The sequence below is a fragment of the Helicoverpa armigera genome, chromosome 4 (genome assembly GCF_030705265.1).
Source record: "Helicoverpa armigera isolate CAAS_96S chromosome 4, ASM3070526v1, whole genome shotgun sequence".
Lineage (NCBI taxonomy): Eukaryota > Metazoa > Arthropoda > Insecta > Lepidoptera > Noctuidae > Helicoverpa > Helicoverpa armigera.
This window is the reverse complement of record NC_087123.1, coordinates 5,969,219-5,989,020: the sequence shown is the minus strand read 5'-3', so window position 1 is coordinate 5,989,020 and position 19,802 is coordinate 5,969,219. Positions and strand designations below refer to the sequence as shown.

The following is a 19,802-nucleotide window of genomic DNA, read 5'->3' as shown; positions in this document are numbered from 1 at the left end:
TTTCAAACCATCCATTTCAATGAATTCAATCATTGTTTCATTTAATAGAACGACAAAATCTTTTATTTCAGGATTAAATAATGATTTAACAACCATAGACAACTACAGATACAAAAAATTTTAGAATTCGTACTTGTCAAAATACAAGTCAAGTCAAATGTGTGGTGTTGGTGTGTGAGGAAAACAGGACTGAATTACGGTGTATTTTACTATCTATATCTAATTCTTATAGGATTTACTGGAAGTATTTATGTCCTTTCACGTTGCTGCATCTTAAGTACATCCATTACCTTTACAAACTGTTGCGTAAAAAATGTTATAATGGCTACCACCTACGAAAATTGGTTGAGTCGCAGGAAAGGTAAATATTAGTAAATTATTTATTAAGTATCCATCCATTCATGCAGTTACAACTATTTTATTATGATAAACAATGAAGTTAACTTGTTGGAAATCAGTTAATTGAATTGTATGCAATATATATCTATTCAGAAATCATGCATGCATCATACCTTTCAGGTAAACAGAGTGATTTATATAAATTGGATACTAAGAATAAAACACCGGAGGAGAATATAAAAGAAATCATTCAAGGCCTCTACTTGAAGAAACCATTCCACAATGACACCTCACCCACCAACAAGAATAATCCTAACCCCATGGAGTTCAAGACAGGCCTCAGAGGCATGCAGAAGAATGGCTCTGATAGCCGTAGACTGTCCTACTTAAATGCCTTAGTCACACTTTTATGTAAAGAAGACAGAAATAATTTAGGATTCACACCAGATGAGCTAATGACTTGGTAAGAATATATCTGCTATGCTTACATTAATTATATAGAAAAAATAGATTACTGTTTATGTAAAGAGGTTATGATATCTTTTGTTTACAGTATTCGTGTGAGTCTGGTTGATGAGTCTATGGTGATAAGAGCTTCAGCACTGCGAGTATTACGCTATTTAATCAAGACAGAAACTGATGTAGCAACATTTAATAATTTGAAATTACCATACTTGGTTATAAGGTAAACTAATTTAATTATCATTTTTGCTTTCCTTTTATGTCAGCTTAAATCTATTGAAATCATTGCACAATTAAAAAAAGCTTGTTGTAATTTATTTTGATTTCATATAAAAACATGTCCCATCTATAGATTGCTGTTTATAAATATTTCCTTCTCATGTTATTTTGATGTGGTCATGATTTTGAATTTCCATTTTTTCATGTACCTATTCACTTAAACAGGACTGAGTTTATAGCTTTATTAATAAAAATAAAAAATAAATGTCCTACTGATATGAAAAGCCTGATACAAAAATAAGTATTTAGTAATTTTACAAATTATTTCAGAAGTTTCATAGCCTTTAGGGTGGGTACAAACAAACAAAAAAAATATTTCCCCTGTATTATATGAATATAGAATTCAAAGTTGTTGATTTCATACAACTTTTTACAAATGATTGAAGTTTCTTAAGTAATTTTTTTGAAGCAACTTTCTAGTGTCAGGTAATTTCACTAGAGATCTACCACTCATTGATCTTCCAACTGCAGAACGTTAATCGCACACCTTTGCTGTCTATTCATGGTTCTGAAATTGATACATATGTGTACTATTACCAAAAATCCTCAAATAGCTACATAACAATATTATTTGCCCAGATCAATGGATTTAATGTTGCGGAACGAAGAGGAACGAGCGCAAGCGTTGCGCGTTGTCCGTCGCGTCGTCGCCGTCGTGGGAGCGACACAGGGCACGCGGCGACAACGCGGCGCTTATGTCGAACATGGCTTACTGCGCTGCCTCACTGCTGTGGCTCGAGCAGCGAGTGCTGGGGATGGCACGGGCGACCGCCTGTCGAGACCCGCCGTTGCCACGCTTGCTGAGATCTGTGAGTATCTTATGTTTAACTAGCGACCCGCCCCGGCTTCGCGCGGGATATCAGTATTTCCCCACAATTTAATGGATGTTATTATACATATAAACCTTCGTCTTCAATCACTCTATTAAAAAAACCGCGTGGGAAAATCGGTTGCGGTTTGAAGATCTAAGCGTACAAAGGGACAGGGATAGAAAAAGCGACTGTATTTCATACCATGTAGTGATGAAGTTTAATTAGTTAAAGTTAAACTCATTGAGGGATTTTCCGGAACTTCTTCACATGCCTATAGTCTGATTTTTAATTCGAGTCAGTAAAATGACAGGGGCAACTGTCACTTTCACAAAAAAGGGTGACCCACTACAATAGTGATGTTCCACAATCGATCGACTTAGAAGTTTAGTCATGATTTTAGTCCTGCCAATAACAAAAAAAATATATAACAACAGTATTTTATGTAATATTTAATTACATGTTTTCAGTTTAATTTCCGTAAATTACATATTTATGTTAATATAAAGCCAATTTGATATTAATAAAAAAAGGACAATGCTCATGAAGTATGAAAAAAAAACCCAGGCCCGGCGCAAAAGAAATGTAACTCAAAATATAGGTAAAAATAAGTAATTAAATATTACATAGGGGGCATTATCAAAATCAGTGGCTATATGTGTGAAATTGCTATTTTAATTTTAACATCTGCGGTACATTGCTACTCAAGATTTTAGAGGTAACATAATGTATTAGTAAAAGGAACAGCAAACAGATACAGTTGTGGTTTAAGAGTGTACATAATGACATGTTTATAGCAACTTCTCCACTATTCTACCTACTTTTACAAGAAAATTATTAATAGGATGATAGAACTAAAACAGGATATGAATGTACTTTTCATTTTAATAATAACGCTTAAAAGTCATCGATTCTTTATTTCTAACACGACGAGATCCAAAAATGTTGCGGGATGCGCGAACTGTTCCTCATGTCTTGCCCACCCTAAGTAATGTAAAACGCTCATGACGCGATGACGTGGGCGCTGCAGCCTGTACTTCGGTATTGATTTATCTTTTTGGAGAAGCTTATTACTTGCCATATTACTTGTTTGTTGTTTCAGATAGCACTTTAATTAAACTATAACCCCCAGCTGCTCATGTTACCCCTTTAAAAAATCAAATAGCAATTTCATACATTTAGCCATTGATTTCGATGATGCCTCCTATGCAGTATTTCATTACTTATTATTACCTATAATTTGAGTTACTTTTCGTTTGCGCCGGGCTTGGGTTTTTTTTGAGCATTGTCCTTTAATGTATGTACAAATAAATAAATGAATGTAATCTAGACTAACTTTTAATTCTCGATTTAAAAATCTCGATTTTCCACATGACTATTTATTTGGGACCCTATTTTTTTAAAACTGTGCAACACTGGAAATGTCATTTTACTGACTCGAATTAAAAATCAGACTATAGATAAAGATTGAGTCATAATATTCAATTAATCTTTTCCATTTGTATCTTATATGCAATTCGGTTATTATAAAAGCTTATAGCTTTAATCTCTATGATTAAAGCTATAAAGTACTTAAATTAATTATTTTTATTCCAAATTACCGCCAAAGCCTGTAACTCATAAAAAAACTAGATTATTCTGAAGAATTCAGATCTTAAAAAAATTTTTTTTTGTAGGTGTTCTAAACCCCGACATGTTCATATCATGTGGGGGTGTGAACGCAGTGACTCGTCAGCTAGCGGAATGCGCGACGCCCCGCATGGCGGAGGCGCTGTGCGGAGTGCTGCTGCACGCGCTCAACGACCCCGCCTCGCGTAGGGCTGCCCGCATAGACCTCATGTGTCTCAGCTCACCTTACTGTGATTTTCACTTCCGTCCAGCCGGTACTGAGACTAGCAGGTATGTTCATCTGCCAAAAACCTTGCTTACCAATATCTGTCAGGACCATGAAGGCAAAATGACGAGCGAAGATGTGAATAACGGAAAATCGTCTGAGTTTACTCGTAACTGATCGTTTTGGTCATGCCCTCTGAACGTAATTGACCTAGAAGAAGTCTGATCTACTTGCTTTATGGAATCTCCTCTCATACTTCCGTACTCCGTGGTCAGGACTGTGGATTTTGGTAAAAATTACTAAGACCCCAAACAAAAAAGCGTCATTAATAAATAAGACTAAAATTCCCTGCAATTTTGCTGACAATATTTAAAAAATTACGTCCGAAACTCAATTACGTTGATAGTAATATTGAAAGTGAACTTGAACAGAGATGAACGCGAGATGCGGTTCACGTGTAGCCGCCTCGCCCTGCTCTGCGTGCTCCGCAGTTGGCCAGGGTTGCTCCACTTCTGTCACCCTCTCAGCACGGGCGGCTTAAGAGCTTTAGTCGCTGCCCTCTACCTACCACGGTTAGAGGTTCGAGTGAGTTAACAAACTTTCCTTACTCAACAAATAACCAATTTTATGTGCCAGCAATAAGGTTTGTAATTGACTGTACGGTTCTTTTCCAGAAAGCGATATTAGATCTCTTGTACGAACTAGTCGGATTACCGCAACCGGAATGGACAGATGAGATTTCTGTAGCTTTAGATGCAGTTGATCCATCTGACTTTCAAGTAAGTTATACTTTGGATATTTGGCACACTTTAAATGTCTTTGAGATCCCTTTTATACGCATTTTTATGTTTTCAGGACTCCTGGCGACTGAACGAAGGTTTTGTTGCTGCTGAAGGCACTGCCATATTACCTCATCTTGGTGCTACGGGCCCTGATATAATAGAAATTCATCTTGCACTTTTACTTCAGTGTTTCTTAGAGGTAATATTCGAACTTCATCCTCACAAGATGGGTGTCGCCCATCAACATAATAATAAACATAGTATACTAAAAAAGTGGTTTATTTCAGGCTGGATTATTGGACGGTTTAGCTGAAGTAATCGTTACAAGTGATACTTTTATATCTGTCCGAGCGACCGTGTTATTGGGTCAACTTTTGCATTTAATACACCTGTATCTACCTCCTCAAATATGTAGTATAACGCCGGCACTGCCGACGCTTATGTCTCAGGCCTCGGCCGGCAAGCCTCAGGCCCTGGCCGCCGTGGCCGCACTCAGAAGACTGCACTCCATGCTCGAAGCCCGCCCGGCTAGTAGCAGCTTGTTCCTAGACCACATCATACAGTATTGTAGTGGTGCATTTAGAGAGAAAGTAGAAGACAACTCTAAAAGTAGAAAAGAAAAAGACAACGCTAGTATGGTTAAGCCCAAACATGACGTTTCCCTCCATAAAGAAAATAGCATAGAATTTTTAAATGATTCTGATAACGAAAACGAGCCTAAGCAAAGGCATAGTGTTGGCTCTCGAGCTGATGTTCCTAACAGAAACGTGAGTGCTTTAGTTAAAAGTAAAAGCGTTAGTTCCCGAACTAGCGCCGCAGTCAGTAGAGTTACTAAAACAGCGAAGTTTTTCAACTTATTCGAACGAGATAGCGACAGTTTGATTCGATGCACTTTAGTGATGCAGAACAAGGACGGAAATACCTGGAATTGGGAAATAATAAGGACTATTTTGAAGGTAATTGATTCATTACTTTTTATTTACAACCAGCCGTAACTGGCCAAACATGAAATCTCCTTTTTAAAAATTGTTTAAAAATATATTCTCTTTTCAAAAAACTCATTTTTTTTTCAGGAAAATGACGCTCCTCTGTTAAATCTGAACGATAGTGGGCATAAAGCATGGGTATCTCGTATCATAAATTATCTGAAGCCGTCTTCCAATAAGTATTCTCACACAGATTTGTCTAGTACTTGCCACGGGCACTCCGCCACTCGCGCGGGCTGTCAACTCATCAGGCATCTACTGAGACACAATGATGTAAGTAAATTATTCTCTCAAGTATCAAAAGGACTGAGAAAAATTGGTTGCTCTGTAATACTTTTGAGGTCAACTGGTTGGCATGGATTGTTCCTGCTCAAAATTCTCAAATGCAGATATGATCTTTCTATGATTATCTCATCATAATGATTGCTGTTTGCATCTTAGACATTCTCCGGACTCTCGTGATTCAGATTTTTATTTTTTTGCGCAAAAGTTTTGTATTTCATTTACTTTTGCGCAATGTAATATTTCTTTTTTTCTGCTTGGCTCCACAAGTTTTAGCGCAGATTTGATCGGAAAGCATTACTTACATGTATTTGTTGTTACAGCTTGAGTGCCAAAGGTTATTAGAAGACTTTTTCTCTGACGTAAGCCGTCAGATCGAGGCTATAGAGACGGGCCTGAAGGCACACGAGTGTCTGTTCAGTCCTCAACACATGTGCAATACTATGTGTCAGATGTACTTCTTGTTTATTGGGCAGCTGTGCCACTCGCAGAACGGATTGAGGCTCTTTAAACAGACTGGGTTGTATGAAAAGTAAGTGGATTTTATATCTCCCATTATAGTATATGGATTTTGTTATTTTTGTTATAGATCTGAAAGACAAATCTTTAACTAAAAACATTTGTATTTTGCAGCCTCTTAGAACTATCGACAAGAACTCACCACAGCTGCTATGTAAAACTAGTAATATCCAGTTTAGATTATTCATTGGATTCTTTCCCAAGAGACATTTTAGCGAAAACACTAACTTGCAATATTCAAGCATCAAGATTGTACGCCACACAATTTTTAAACGTCCTTTTGAGAGCGTCTCGAAAATCTCGCGAATTAGTCCGTAGAAAGACTAAATTAAAGAAAAATGTGGTCAATGACCATATTAAAACAATGCAAAGGGATAATAATGAAACTAATACTGGTGTGGATATGGATACTTGGATCTTACAAATGTTGATCAGTCAAATAAAGGACGAATCGAAAGTGGTTGTCAAAACTGCGCTCACGATTTTGGAAGAAGCTTATCATGTACCGGTAAGTCTACTTCCTGTTGTTGATGTTTTAATTTAAATTAAATCTTACCTAATAAACTTTTATATTTTTTGCAGTCTTACGTGGAAAAATTAATAACGATGAAGGAGACGCTTTGTCAAAATTGTCACTTGGATAAAACAACGGAGCCAAGTGCCTTAGATTTTGGAGCCGTTAGTGATCGCGGGTACTTATTGTGGCTAAGCCTAGAAATAGCGGTCGCCGTACAATCGGTCGATGCCAAGTCAATTGCCTTTCTGAAGAAACATCTGGATTTCTGGACTAAATCTTACAACTATCGGTGAGTCTTTTTGAACAATTGCTAATATAAATAAGCATTTTGTTTACTAATTTAACTGTTAATTATGTATTAGGTATTACATAATTGGTAAAAAAACATATGCATATAAAAAAAAGTTGATGTCGAACTTTAAACAATGTCAATATTGGCAATTTATTGGATTTGACTATGGTTGCTACGTGAGTGAAAAACATACAGAGGCCAAGCTTATGTAGTGCCCTACTGTTTTGAATATTCTTTTGTGAAAATTCATTGTAAGCTGCTTCTAAAGCGTCCAAAATTGTTACCAATTTAATAAAAAATGAAACAAAGTATTGCTGAATAGTTGTTTTTAAAAATCTTCGGTACAAATTGAGATTGGTTAAAAAAAACCGCGTTAGGTCGACCCCAAAAATGTTGGGAAAATGTTTCAAAGTCCTAGCACATAGAATGGAAAATAAGTAACATTATTTATTTTGCACAGTTACGTGCGTCTAGTAGAAGCTGGCGTACACGAGGCACTAGCAGTGAGCTCGACGGGCGGCTGTCGCGGCGCCCCCCGCGCCCGCCGCGCCGCGCGCCCGCCGCCGCACCTGCACGCCTCGCTTACGCCACGCACACGCGCCGTACGCGCGTTACTGGCTGCCGTACTGCCTGACCATTACAAGGTAACTACTTTATAAAGGACGTTCATGAGATTAATATTTTATTTAGGGGGGTTTAGACCTTAACTTAACCTTTATTGGGGAGGCCTTTGCCCAGCAGTGGGACAGCATAGGCTTATTAAAAAAATATATATTAATAACCTAGTTTGAAAAGTTTAAAATAAAAGTTAGTTTAAAGGGATTAAATAATATTAATACAGCCGCGATAAACTCCGTATAGTTATCGGCACGAATCTTGAGCTCTGACCTACGTCTGCGCAGAAGTGATTTATTAGCAAAAAACCAATTCCGAGTGACGGCTATGACGCGATGCTCTGCGGGCCAATCACCGCTTTAGCCCGCCCCCGCGCCTCACTTCATACCACAAAAGGGACCCAATAAATTACTTTTGCGCAGGTGAAGGTCAGAGCTCAAGATTCGTGCCGATAACTATAGGTTCACTCCATCATCCGTGGGTCTCAGACTATTCAATCCTTCCAGCCTTTAGCAAAATCTTCGAAAGGATCATGTTAGACCAGATGTTAAGACATTTTAATTTAAACACCATATTTCATGACCGTCAGTACGGCTTCACAAAGGGTAGGTCTACCACTGACGCAAGTGCAAGATTGATCACCCAAATCTTAAACGCCTGGGAAGATTCGCGGGATGCTGTGGGCATCTTCTGCGATCTTTCTAAGGCGTTCGATTGCGTTGACCACGACACTCTCATTTGTAAGCTGAACCACTACGGAATTCGTGGTAAAGCTCTCGCGCTCGTCCTTTCCTATCTATCAAATAGACAGCAAGTAGTGGACATAAGTGGCTCTACTTCATCTGGGTCATTAGTAAAAATGGGCGTGCCGCAGGGCTCAATTTTAGGTCCTTTTTTATTCTTAGCTTATATAAATGATCTCCCGTATATGATGTCTGAGATCTCTGATATTATTTTATTTGCTGATGACACTTCCCTTGTCTTCAAAATTAACAGAAAGGAATCTAGTCCCATAAACGTAAACGATAGCTTGGTTATTCTGAGCAAGTGGTTTGCCGCGAATAACTTGCTTCTTAATTATTCTAAAACCAAATGTATTAAATTCTCTTTACCCAATGTAACACCAGTAGGGCTCAATATCGTTCTGGACGATAATAAATTAGATGTTATTAGTCAAACCGTCTTCCTGGGCATCACCATAGACTCTAAATTGCAATGGGGTGCCCACATCTCAGCAATGTCAAAAAGGCTGAGTTCCGCAGCTTATGCAGTCAGAAAAATAAGACAGATTACTGACGTTGCTACTGCTAGGCTCGTGTATTTTGCTTACTTCCATAGTATAATGTCCTACGGTATTTTATTGTGGGGGGCAGCGGCGGACGTAAATTCAATATTTGTACTCCAGAAAAGGGCAGTTCGTGCAATTTATGGCCTCGGCCCTCGCGAGTCACTGAGAGAATTATTTAAAGAAATTGAAATACTTACACTTCCTTCTCTTTATATTCTAGAAAATATAATGTTCGTACGCAAAAACTTAAATCAACTTATTGTTAAAAGTGATATACATTCGATTAATACAAGAAACAAGCACAAACTAGTAGTTCCGAGATTCAGATTAACGAAATCGAATAAATCGTTTTTAGGGAACTGTGTCCGTTTTTACAACAAGCTGCCTAAGTGTGTAACCGATCTCACGGATATAAAATTTAAGAACACTGTAAAATCCACTCTCATTAAAAAAGCTTATTATAAAATTCAAGAATTCGTTGACGATAAAGATATTATATGGCGATAACTCATCTCTCCATGTGTGGCTTCCCTGGCAATTAAACGTCTTTTTCTTTTCTCTTTGGGTTGTATTGATTTACTGTTTACCTTTCAGTTGCATTGTATAATTTTATCAGCTTACTATTGTTATGTAATAGAATGTTTGTGAAAATATTACTTTTTAAAAGAGTGTCTATGGAGTTTCTTGCCGGCTCTTCTCCATGAGACCAACTTTTTGGAACCGTGCAACTAATTTGACGTTTCATAAGAGCCTGCAAAGGCCTATTTGAAATAAAAACATTTTGATTTTGATTGATTCGATGAAGGTAAACGAAGCAAGTTGATGGTGAATGAGGCTAGTTCCAAGTTTAAAAAATCTTCGAGTCGCGCCATCTAGATCAAATACCGAGCTTTCCATACCGCATTTAGATTGCAATCGCTACTGATCACTGATTAATACCGGGTGTGACTAAGTTACTCTGGTCTATGTTAAGGTGCTCCCGGCAGATAAAAATGATTGATTATCAAATCATAATCTATAGCATAGACTATGTAGCTTTTAATTACCTGACATTTCTCACAACTATGATGAATCTAAAAACGACCTTGTTGTATGACCTTTTTGTATGAAATAAAACTTCACATAAAAGTTGACCCTCAATTTGAATTCTTCCAGATTTTGCAACGCAAAAAATGCGCAAACGAACAAGAAATCGCAGACATAAAGGCATCGTTGTGGGCAGTTGGCAACATTGCAGTGACGTCACAAGGTCTCCACCAGCTCATGAGCTTGAGTAATGGTTACTTGGAAGACTCGGTACTGGTACACATTGTGCGGTTGGCTAAATACAACCCGGTGTATTCTGTGAGAGCTACTGCCTTCTATGTACTCGGCCTAATAGGAAGCACTTACGATGGCGCTAATCTGCTCTCCGATCTCGGTAAGAAACTCAAAATTATTTATTTAAGACTTGGCTGCTAATTAGCACTTTTTGAAAGTCAAAATTTACAAAAAGCAGCCCTAGCAAAACGCTTAGCTTTCACCACTTCCTATGTGTTTTGCTGGAAAGAATGGCGCAACAAAGTCCCCAAAACACAAATTAGTGAAATATTTGAGAAATCAACTTCTGTATTTTATAAAATGGTTTGGTTTAATTCTTCTAGGATGGCTATGCGTAAGACATACGAGACACGACCAATTCCCAGTGATTCCCGATGAAAGCTACTCCACCGTTGAACAGGGCACGAACGTGCATTACTTTGTGACTTCACCCGAAAGTCGGTACAATGCTTACGACACAGAAATGAGCGAGCATTCTGATCACACTGATCAAAGTGTTGCAGAAAGTTTACATTCGGATACTACTAAAATTTACGGAAAAACTGGATCGATATCTGCCGATACTTCGGAAATCAAAGATCAGGATGTAACCGATCATAAAGCGTATAGTGATGGACGACCGGACAAAAGAAAGTCGCATACATTGCCTTCTCAAAGTTGTTCTAGTTCTCATGATCGGCCAACTTTATCGGAATCGAGAACTGTCGATATACTCCGAGATTGTTCGAGTTATGAAAGGCCGGGACCACATCGGGTCCCTATGTCTGAGAATAGATTAGTAATAGGCAGGATGAACTCTCTTGAACACCACGAGGGTCGAGTGAGAAATACCAGTGAATCGAGTACCAGTGGAGTTAGTAGTTGCGATTCTTTTCTAGGAAAATATGCGCTTCCGTAAGTTTTGACAATCATTACTACACCTTAGTCCAGTGGTTCTTAACCTTTTTGACATGAGGGACCACTTTAACAAAGTTTGTCTTGCCAGGGACCACCTCATCAGTTTACCTAAATTAGCACTCATTTCTTTATTATTTATCAAAAATAAATCTGAATTTTTGGGTCAGTTCTAATGAAAGCTAAACGCATGTCGGCCGTTGTGTAGGTAAGCAAATGCAAATAAAGAAAAACTTGCCTATTAGATGTATGTAGTTTCTAAATGCGCGAGCGAAGCGAGCTCGAAATTTTTATCGGACTTAAAACAAAAATTACGTAAAATTTTGCCCAAACGTACTTAACGTTTTGTTTGTTGACAAATACGAAAACAAGGAACTACAGTTTCTGAATACGCGAGCGAAGCGAGCGCGAAAATTTTATCGGACTTCAACCAAATATTACAGAAAAATGTAGCCCAAACGTACTTAACTTTTTGTTTGTTGACAAATGCAAAAATAAGGGCATACAGTTTCTGAATAGGCGAGCGAAGCGAGCGCGAAATTTTAATTATTTTTTAAGACTCAAAACCAAAATTACGTAAAATGTAGCCCGAACATACATTTTCTTGAATAGGGGGACTAGGTACGACACACCCGATATACGTCCATGCGAAAACCCCCGCTCGCAATTATACAATGTGTCCCGGGGATAAGTGACCGCCCGAAATTTTTTGAATTTTTGTACAAAATTAAGGATAATTTCCTTTATATTTGGGACTTACCGCATTTGGTTTTTTTTTAATGATTTTTAGTAAATACTGTGACGTGCTGCAGTTTTTTAAAGATATTTCCTAAGTTTTTACATATTTTTAAATTCTTTTTTCTTTTTTGACTAGCCAACATCATAGTTTATCAATTAAAATTATCAAACATAACAAAAATGTAATAAAACATTTATTAGAAAAAAAAGAAAATAAAAATTCAAAGAAAATAACGCCTTTTTTTCAGTTTTTCCAAAATAAGTCCAATAAATGCCCTCTTAATATCACTTTCTTTTAATTTATTAATAAACTACATGATATTTCCTACAATAGCTCAGAACAATGTTTGCTGCTATTTCAAACAAATGCAAAAATACAGTCAGTTGAAATTGACTCCTACTCGGTAAAAAAAGAGCAAAGCCTGTTATTAACAGGCCTGACAATAAATTTTTTTTGATGATTTTTTTCAAAAACATATAAGAAATTATCCTTAATTTTGTACAAATATTCAAAAAATTTCGGGCGGTCACTTATGCCCGGGACACATTGTATATAAGTCGATAAAAATTATAAGTTAGATAAGGTATAGCAACGTCGCGAAGCTAAGCTTCACGGACCACTTGGAGTGCCTCCAGGGACCACTAGTGGTCCGCGGACCACCGGTTAAGAACCACTGCCTTAGTCGTATGCTTTCTGTTGTTCTGATGTGTTGATTTATTTGCAGTGACAGGGTTTTGACTCTCAGTCCGATTCCAAGTTCATCAAGTTTGTACGGAATGAAGAGCAGTAATAGTTCTCATCGGCCGAAGATATCGGACCTGCAACGTCGAACTTCTACGTCCAGTTAGTATAAATATGTACTATATATAGATTGGGTTTACCAATTTGGATATAGTATAGATGATGCATTTAAAATATGAATTCCTTTTGCAGGTTTTACTGGTAACGATGTAGCCAGTTCCCCTCCGTCTCAAATGGATATGACGGGATACGCCACTTTGAAGTCCCTTAATAGACGGTAGGTACAAAATCTCCGCATATTGGACGCCCTGTAGTCGAAATTAATGTTGCCTTATTTCCTTCTACCCCTGGTATTGAGATTTTCTTTAAATCCACAGGATTCAACTTTGACAGTTTTGTTTTTTTTTGTAGGCCTTATCTGTCAGAAAGTGCTGCAGGCTCAAGTGACATGGATGACTTGAGCTGGTTACTATCAGATACAAATAGACGGTCAAAACCCTTTTCTTCGCTGAGGGATAGAGCAAAGACTACAAAAGAAAGAATGGCTAAACTCAGGTAACTAACATTTATATATTCCCATATCAACTTCGTCAAGTTCTATTTGAGATAAAAAATAATTTGTATAAATATCTAAACACACTTGTGTATGAAAACCTCCCATATATTCATACACATTTTGTTATAGCTTACGTCTTATGAAAACGAAACATTAGCATTTATAATTGACCAAATGTAAACACATTTCACCTTATTCCCGCAGCCTATTGGAATACGACTGGAAGCCACTACCTCTAGGGGAGAACGCCCGCTCGTCCCCGCTAAGTGGCAACACCGGCACGCCAGGCAACACCGCGCTGCCGGGCGTGACGTCACTGCAGCCGCGGCGGGCTACGTGTCCGGCCGCGCCGCCGCCCTTACAACGACCGCACGGAACTACGCCTGCGTATATCGGAATATGCCTCCCGAGAGATCTTATGGAACTGTTTCCAAGGTACCTACTTTGGATGATTTGCTTTTTAACTGAGTTCGGAAAGGCATAATTTGGCAACAGTATATTGTATTTCGACTTTTTTGACTATCACACTTTGTCATACTGGGTAGTTGCTTCCATTATTTTTAACTTTTATTAGTTCAGTCGCCTTTGAAACTTAAAAATATTTTTATTCACGCCGAATTCTTGGATATAGCTTTATACGAAAATGTTTGTACTCAACAGAGAAGAAGATATACTCGATGAAGACACGGATAAAAGTGACCACACGAAACGTGACCGCCTCCCATCTTTTCTTGTGGACACGAGTAGTGCAAGCACGGAGAACAAGTCTCGAGCAACGCCTGACAGCCAGAAGTTGACTTCTCATAAAGGTACAACCTAACAATTTTGTTCAAAAACTCACGATAATATTCACGATTATGTAACCCAAAATGATTTTTTAATTACAGCCAGTTTAAACACAATAGCAGTTCAAATTCACAAAGCGAACTCAGATAAAGCTGAAACTAACGCGGACACCTCCATTGCTAGCATAGACACGAGCGAATCAAATACACGCGTAACCAAAGACAAAACCAAAAGGATTGTGACAACCGTCAATGAAAACGATACGAACACTAACAGTGTACCAAATAAAGTCGATGAAGGAGTAAAGCCAACAAATAATGAAAGCAAAGATGATGTCACAGCTACTGGATTAGAGGGTCAAGGTCAAATTGTACAAGAAATTGTAGGTCTAAGGTCTACAGCTGACGGAGTGGACAACACGGTCCAAAGTGTAGGGGCAGTGGTCACTGAGACAGTGTCTGCGTCGAGTAGAAAATGGCGGCATGTTACGGCAGACTGTTTGGCTTGTGTTCGAACTCGACCTCCTTCGTCACATGAGTTGCGTGAAGCCTTTTTTGCTGGTAAATGTTTTTTTTTTATAAAAAAGTATCTATATCCTCGACTTACGAAAAAAAATTGCCAAATATCCACACTTGATGGCGTTGCAACATTGTGAACGATTCCTGAATCGCGCTATGGTTTCGTTACCCTGGTTGCAGTATAGTTGCTAAATCAAGTTTATCAACAAGTGTCATAGAAAACTTTGTAATTTTTGGATGTCGTTCAAAACCGGTTTTGCTGGTTTTCTGTAGTTTATATGTAGTTAGTAAGGGATTAATAGTACCTTTCGCTGACGACTTGTACGCGAAGCATAGTAACTTGGGCATTTTCAGAAAATATGGCATGTTTAAACCAGCTTATTAAATAATTATAACAATTAATATATTATTTAAATGTAATCCTACATTTTTTACGTGAACACAGAGGAACCCGTTATTATAAATAATTATGTTTTTCAGGTATGGACGTATCAAGCTCGAGCTTTACGGAGCCACGAAGCCCTACAAATGATAAGTCCGTTGGTGATCGCAACGCAGGACCTCAAGCTGAACTATTGCATCAAGTGCACTTTATGTCCAACCCTATACATTTGAGACAGGTAAGTTGCTATATAATTTCACATCATACTTAACATTTTTCTTGTACACATGCATACATAGTTGTAAGTTCAAAGTTAATTTAATTTTAATTTTTACATTGATATTTGGGCCAAAAATACGATCTACATATCAGATTTCATATAATGAGCAAAAATAGCGATAAAAATAAACTTACTCTTTTTCAGGCTCGTTCCGTGCTGCTGTCTATGAAGCAACGCCATCCCGAGGTATTTCGTAGTCCATGTGTTTATTCTGACGTTAGTGCCTTACTGGCTAGAGATACATACATGCTGTGTGCAAGAAGGTTCGTACAAGAACTGTTTCTTGATACGAACTTCGATTGTTTTGCTGGCGAGCCGGCCGCGGTACTGAGCAGACACGGCGTGGTGTCGCCCACTACGAGCGCAGCGCCCGCGATACGACAATAGTATTGTGATCCCGATGTACGAGTGAGGTCGCGAACAGTCACTTTTGCTACTAAAATTTATATCAGAGAGTTCGAAACGTTTTCTTCCGCGTTGCAATATCGGACCCAGTGTGTTAGTATTTTGAAGTAGATTGCGACGCTGATGAAATTAATCTTTGGTATAAATGACGTATATTTTAACGTACATTCAATTTATTATGCTGCAGTGTAGACGTGCATTTAATTGGCTATTATTTATTGTGGCTTCAAAAACAGTTTTATGTAAATTTTGTCCAGAGTAGTTGCTTATGGCACTTTAAAAGTAATAATCCTTTCAAAATTATTGAGAAACAATTCATATTATTTGAGGCTTCTACGCACGACATCTGAGATATTTACTTTACTAACGTTATTTATGAAGTCATCATTCAATTGTCTATTGGATTCTGTCCAACAGTATGTTCGCGACCTTACATCGTTCGAAGTGATCAAATATAATGATGTGATCACACGATTACTACTAAGATTCACTTATATACAGGTTTTGGTAATTTAAAGGATACTAATTAATGATTTCTGATGCTGTAACTTACTGTTATTCTATTTTCAAGCACTTGTATGGATTTGAATTAATATAATAGCACTTTAGATAGGTTACCTTTTAATATGAATGTAAAAATCTAGTTATGTACGATTTTACGTTACACAACAGTCTTCAATTAGTATTAGAAGTTATTGTTGCAGTTAAATATGTAAAATAATGCTAATTTATAAAACCGATTATTTTATAACATAGGTCTTCCGATATTATCGGAGTATAATATTAAATGAAATTAAGCTTTTTCGAAAAAAAAAAGAACCTGCTTGGGTTGGTATTATAAACCTATTTACTTTTCATTTATAGCGTAATAAATGAAAATCATAAGTAGATTTATAAGTTAAGCAAGATTTTGTATAAACGAGGTAAAACGAAATTAATGCATTCGCTTAGCTTGAGAAAAATAAATAAGCCCTGTAGGTACAGATATAACATGTCGCATACATACGTGGTGTGTTTGTTATGTTTATCAAATGCAGAGTAATTCGGAGATTTATTAGACTAAAATGCCTTGTAGCCCTAGACATTATCGAATATAAAAAAAAAAACAAAAACCCACGTTTATGAAAAATCTTGCATTCATACCAACACTAAACTAATTTATTACTATCCGTTAAAAGCATCCCTGTACCTAGCTTAAGGCGGCCAACTTTCCGAAAACTGAATGCGGGACCTTTCGTGAAAAAAAAGGGGGTGGGGGGCATTGAAAAATGATCGGACGGAACTGATAAAATAAAAACCGTAAGCAAAAAGCTATAATTTAACCTATCAATATCGTGTCACAGCGTGCACTAATGTCTTATTTTCAAAATCCTCAAATTAGGCCTCACGAGTTTAGTAGAAATAAAGAGAACGAGATTATATTATAGGTAATCTGTGTTCCTGCACTGTTGAGGGAGCGCGCAGGTGGGTGTTGTGTAGAAGTGTGGTACAAAAATAGGGATGCGGGACATGCGGGACGCATACAACGTTTTGCGGGACTATTTTACTAATAATTTCAAAACGGGATTTCGTCAAGCATTGCGGGACGGTCCCGCAGAATGCGGGACGGTTGGCCGCCTTAACCTAGCTTTATAATAAAATGCCGAATAGCTTATTAACTTTGTATGTGAGAAAAATTGTGCTAACTGCCAAGATCTTATCTACTTACATTTAAGCGAAAGTGTCTATGAAATTGCAAATTTTGTTGGATATTTTCTTAAAGTAAGGTTTATTTATGTATGAGCACATGATTGAAAACGTTTGCCTTAAAGTGTTATTATTTTCAGAGAATATAGAAACTATTAATTTACTAGTCTCACATAATGACAATAGTTACTGACCCAACTGACTGAGTATTGCACCATTCCCACTGACTCCAATAGATAATGTTAGTGTACCTATTCACCTATCCCACCTTGAACAACGATACGAAATGTTCCCTAGTTTCAAGCATATTAATTATAGTTAGAAATACCTACTACAACCTTGTGTTAATTATTTTACTAAAGTCTTATGTTTGCATTTAATAGAACTTGTTTTTCTTATTTTCATTGTTGTTATTTATGGAAATTCGATCAGAATAGCAATTTAGTTTTACTGTACATGATATTATAAGTATTAATACAGAGCACGCTGGATGTCACATATTACTACTTGTTATATAATCGTTTGTTAATGTTCAATAATAGTGTGTAATGTGTAGTTGAATTAAGATTTTCATACCACTTGTGGATTGTTATTGAATTTGAATAAAAAAAACATGTTAAACGCGGCAGTATTTGTAGAGGAAAGTTTTGTATGCTATCTAGTTTAATAATTTATGCGTCCTCGATATCCTGCATTTATGAGACTGTAACATTTAATATGACTATCAGAGAGTAACATGTTAACTACTGCTACGCTACTTCCCTGTCAAATTCTAGTTCTAAGAGTAGAAACTGATATCCAAATATAATAAAAATGCATTTCATTAGACGAAATTCACAATTGCATATCTAATGAAACTTATGTTCTTTTGTAATAAATAAAAAAATAAAACAAAAAGTGCCATTGTGCTGGTTCCTTGCAATTATATTAACATGTTGAATTACTCTTAAGTATCAACCTACTATTATGCCACTTCATTACAATAAATATATTATTTTATAACGTACCTACACATGTGTGTTATTATTAATTTCCCCCTTATCAAATACTAGCTTTCCGCCCGCGGCTTCGCCCGCGTGGAATTCGGTTATATTGCGGTATAAATCACAACTATAAGAAAACTTCTCATTCCCACGGAAAAATCTAAGAAGCGCGATGTAACGCTGGATACGATTAGTTGTTAAACCAAAACTGAATGGTACACTATTTTTACGTTTTCCCTTGTGGAGCAAAAACATGCAGATGTTGGGCACTGGAAACCCGGGAACACGCTACATAGAGCTGACCATGCGAAAAACCTTAACACCGCGATACAGAAAAGCACAACGCCATCTATCGAGCTATCGGGAAGCTCGCGATTGAACAATGAGCTACAGGTTAAAGCGCGAGATATCATTGCACTTCTTACGTAAGTCAAAGTCAAAGTCAAAGTCAAATCATTTATTTCATTTAGGCCTTTACAAGCACTTATGAACGTCAAAATTATAACTAAGTTTGATTCTAGTTGCCCATTCCAAAAGTAGCTTCCTATGGAGAAGAACGGGCAAGAAACTCCATGGTTACTCTTTTTAAAAATAATATAGTATTACAGTTTGTATGTATTGATACATACAGTAAAAGCATGCGAAGATCATGTAGAATCGCAAAGACAAATGAGGATAAAGTGACAATTAAAATGCTACATGGTGTTCACATTTACAAATTGGTTTATATTTTGGTACAAAGTTACAAACAAATAATCAAAAGATGAATACAATTTTATTTGCTGGTGTAGTTTTAATTTGTTAATTAATTAGATATTGTCAGTATGTCCTATGGAGCAGGACCAGCATGTTTCCAAGCATTTTTATCTTGAATGTAATCTTCTAATTTATAATATGCTTGCTTACAAAGTGTGGCTTTTATATGAGTTTTAAACCGCAAGTCATTCAATTCCAGAATGTTGTCTGGTATTTTATTATAACATTTGACACAATATCCCATGAAAGATGTATGTACTTTAGATAATCTAAACTGCGGGATAGCTAACTTATTTTTATTTCTAGTGTTATAATTATGTCTATCACATATTTTATCATACGTATCTTAAAAAAAACAACGTCACCACGTTTTAAAAAGCTATCATTCCACTTCTTACGTATTTTAAAAACACATCGTTACCACGTTTTAAAAACACCCAGCGCCATCTATCGCATACCTCAAGAACTAAATAACTTAACTAATACTTATACCAATTAGTAATTCGTTGAATTATAGTTATTTCAGGATAAGTAGATGTAAAAAAAACAGTTAAGACGATAAAACAAATTGTACGTCATCCCTCGGGAATTCCTCATCTTCGAGGATTCATTATCGTATCATTTAGCTTCTAAATTTATATGTTCATATTCGTTTGCAATATATTAGTAGATGTAAAAAAAACAGTTTAGACGATTAAACAAATTGTACATCATCCCTCGGGAATTCCTCATTTTCGGGGATTCATTATCGT

The 19,802-nt window shown here is 36.9% G+C and overlaps 1 protein-coding gene across 1 annotated transcript; it reads left to right on the top strand.

Moving 5' to 3' along the window:
• Positions 1-135: 135 nt before the first annotated feature.
• LOC110384067 (rapamycin-insensitive companion of mTOR) lies at positions 136-16,727 on the top strand. Its single transcript, XM_064034105.1, has 24 exons — positions 136-361; positions 520-802; positions 893-1,024; positions 1,660-1,889; positions 3,566-3,788; positions 4,155-4,308; positions 4,398-4,502; positions 4,579-4,704; positions 4,793-5,461; positions 5,579-5,764; positions 6,097-6,305; positions 6,407-6,800; positions 6,875-7,098; positions 7,562-7,745; positions 10,160-10,424; positions 10,648-11,218; positions 12,682-12,800; positions 12,891-12,975; positions 13,110-13,253; positions 13,459-13,689; positions 13,915-14,063; positions 14,142-14,600; positions 15,039-15,178; positions 15,365-16,727. The coding sequence occupies exons 1-24, from the start codon at positions 322-324 to the stop codon at positions 15,605-15,607; spliced, it is 5,565 nt and encodes a 1,854-aa protein (XP_063890175.1). The 5' UTR covers positions 136-321; the 3' UTR covers positions 15,608-16,727.
• The last annotated feature ends 3,075 nt before the right edge of the window (positions 16,728-19,802 follow it).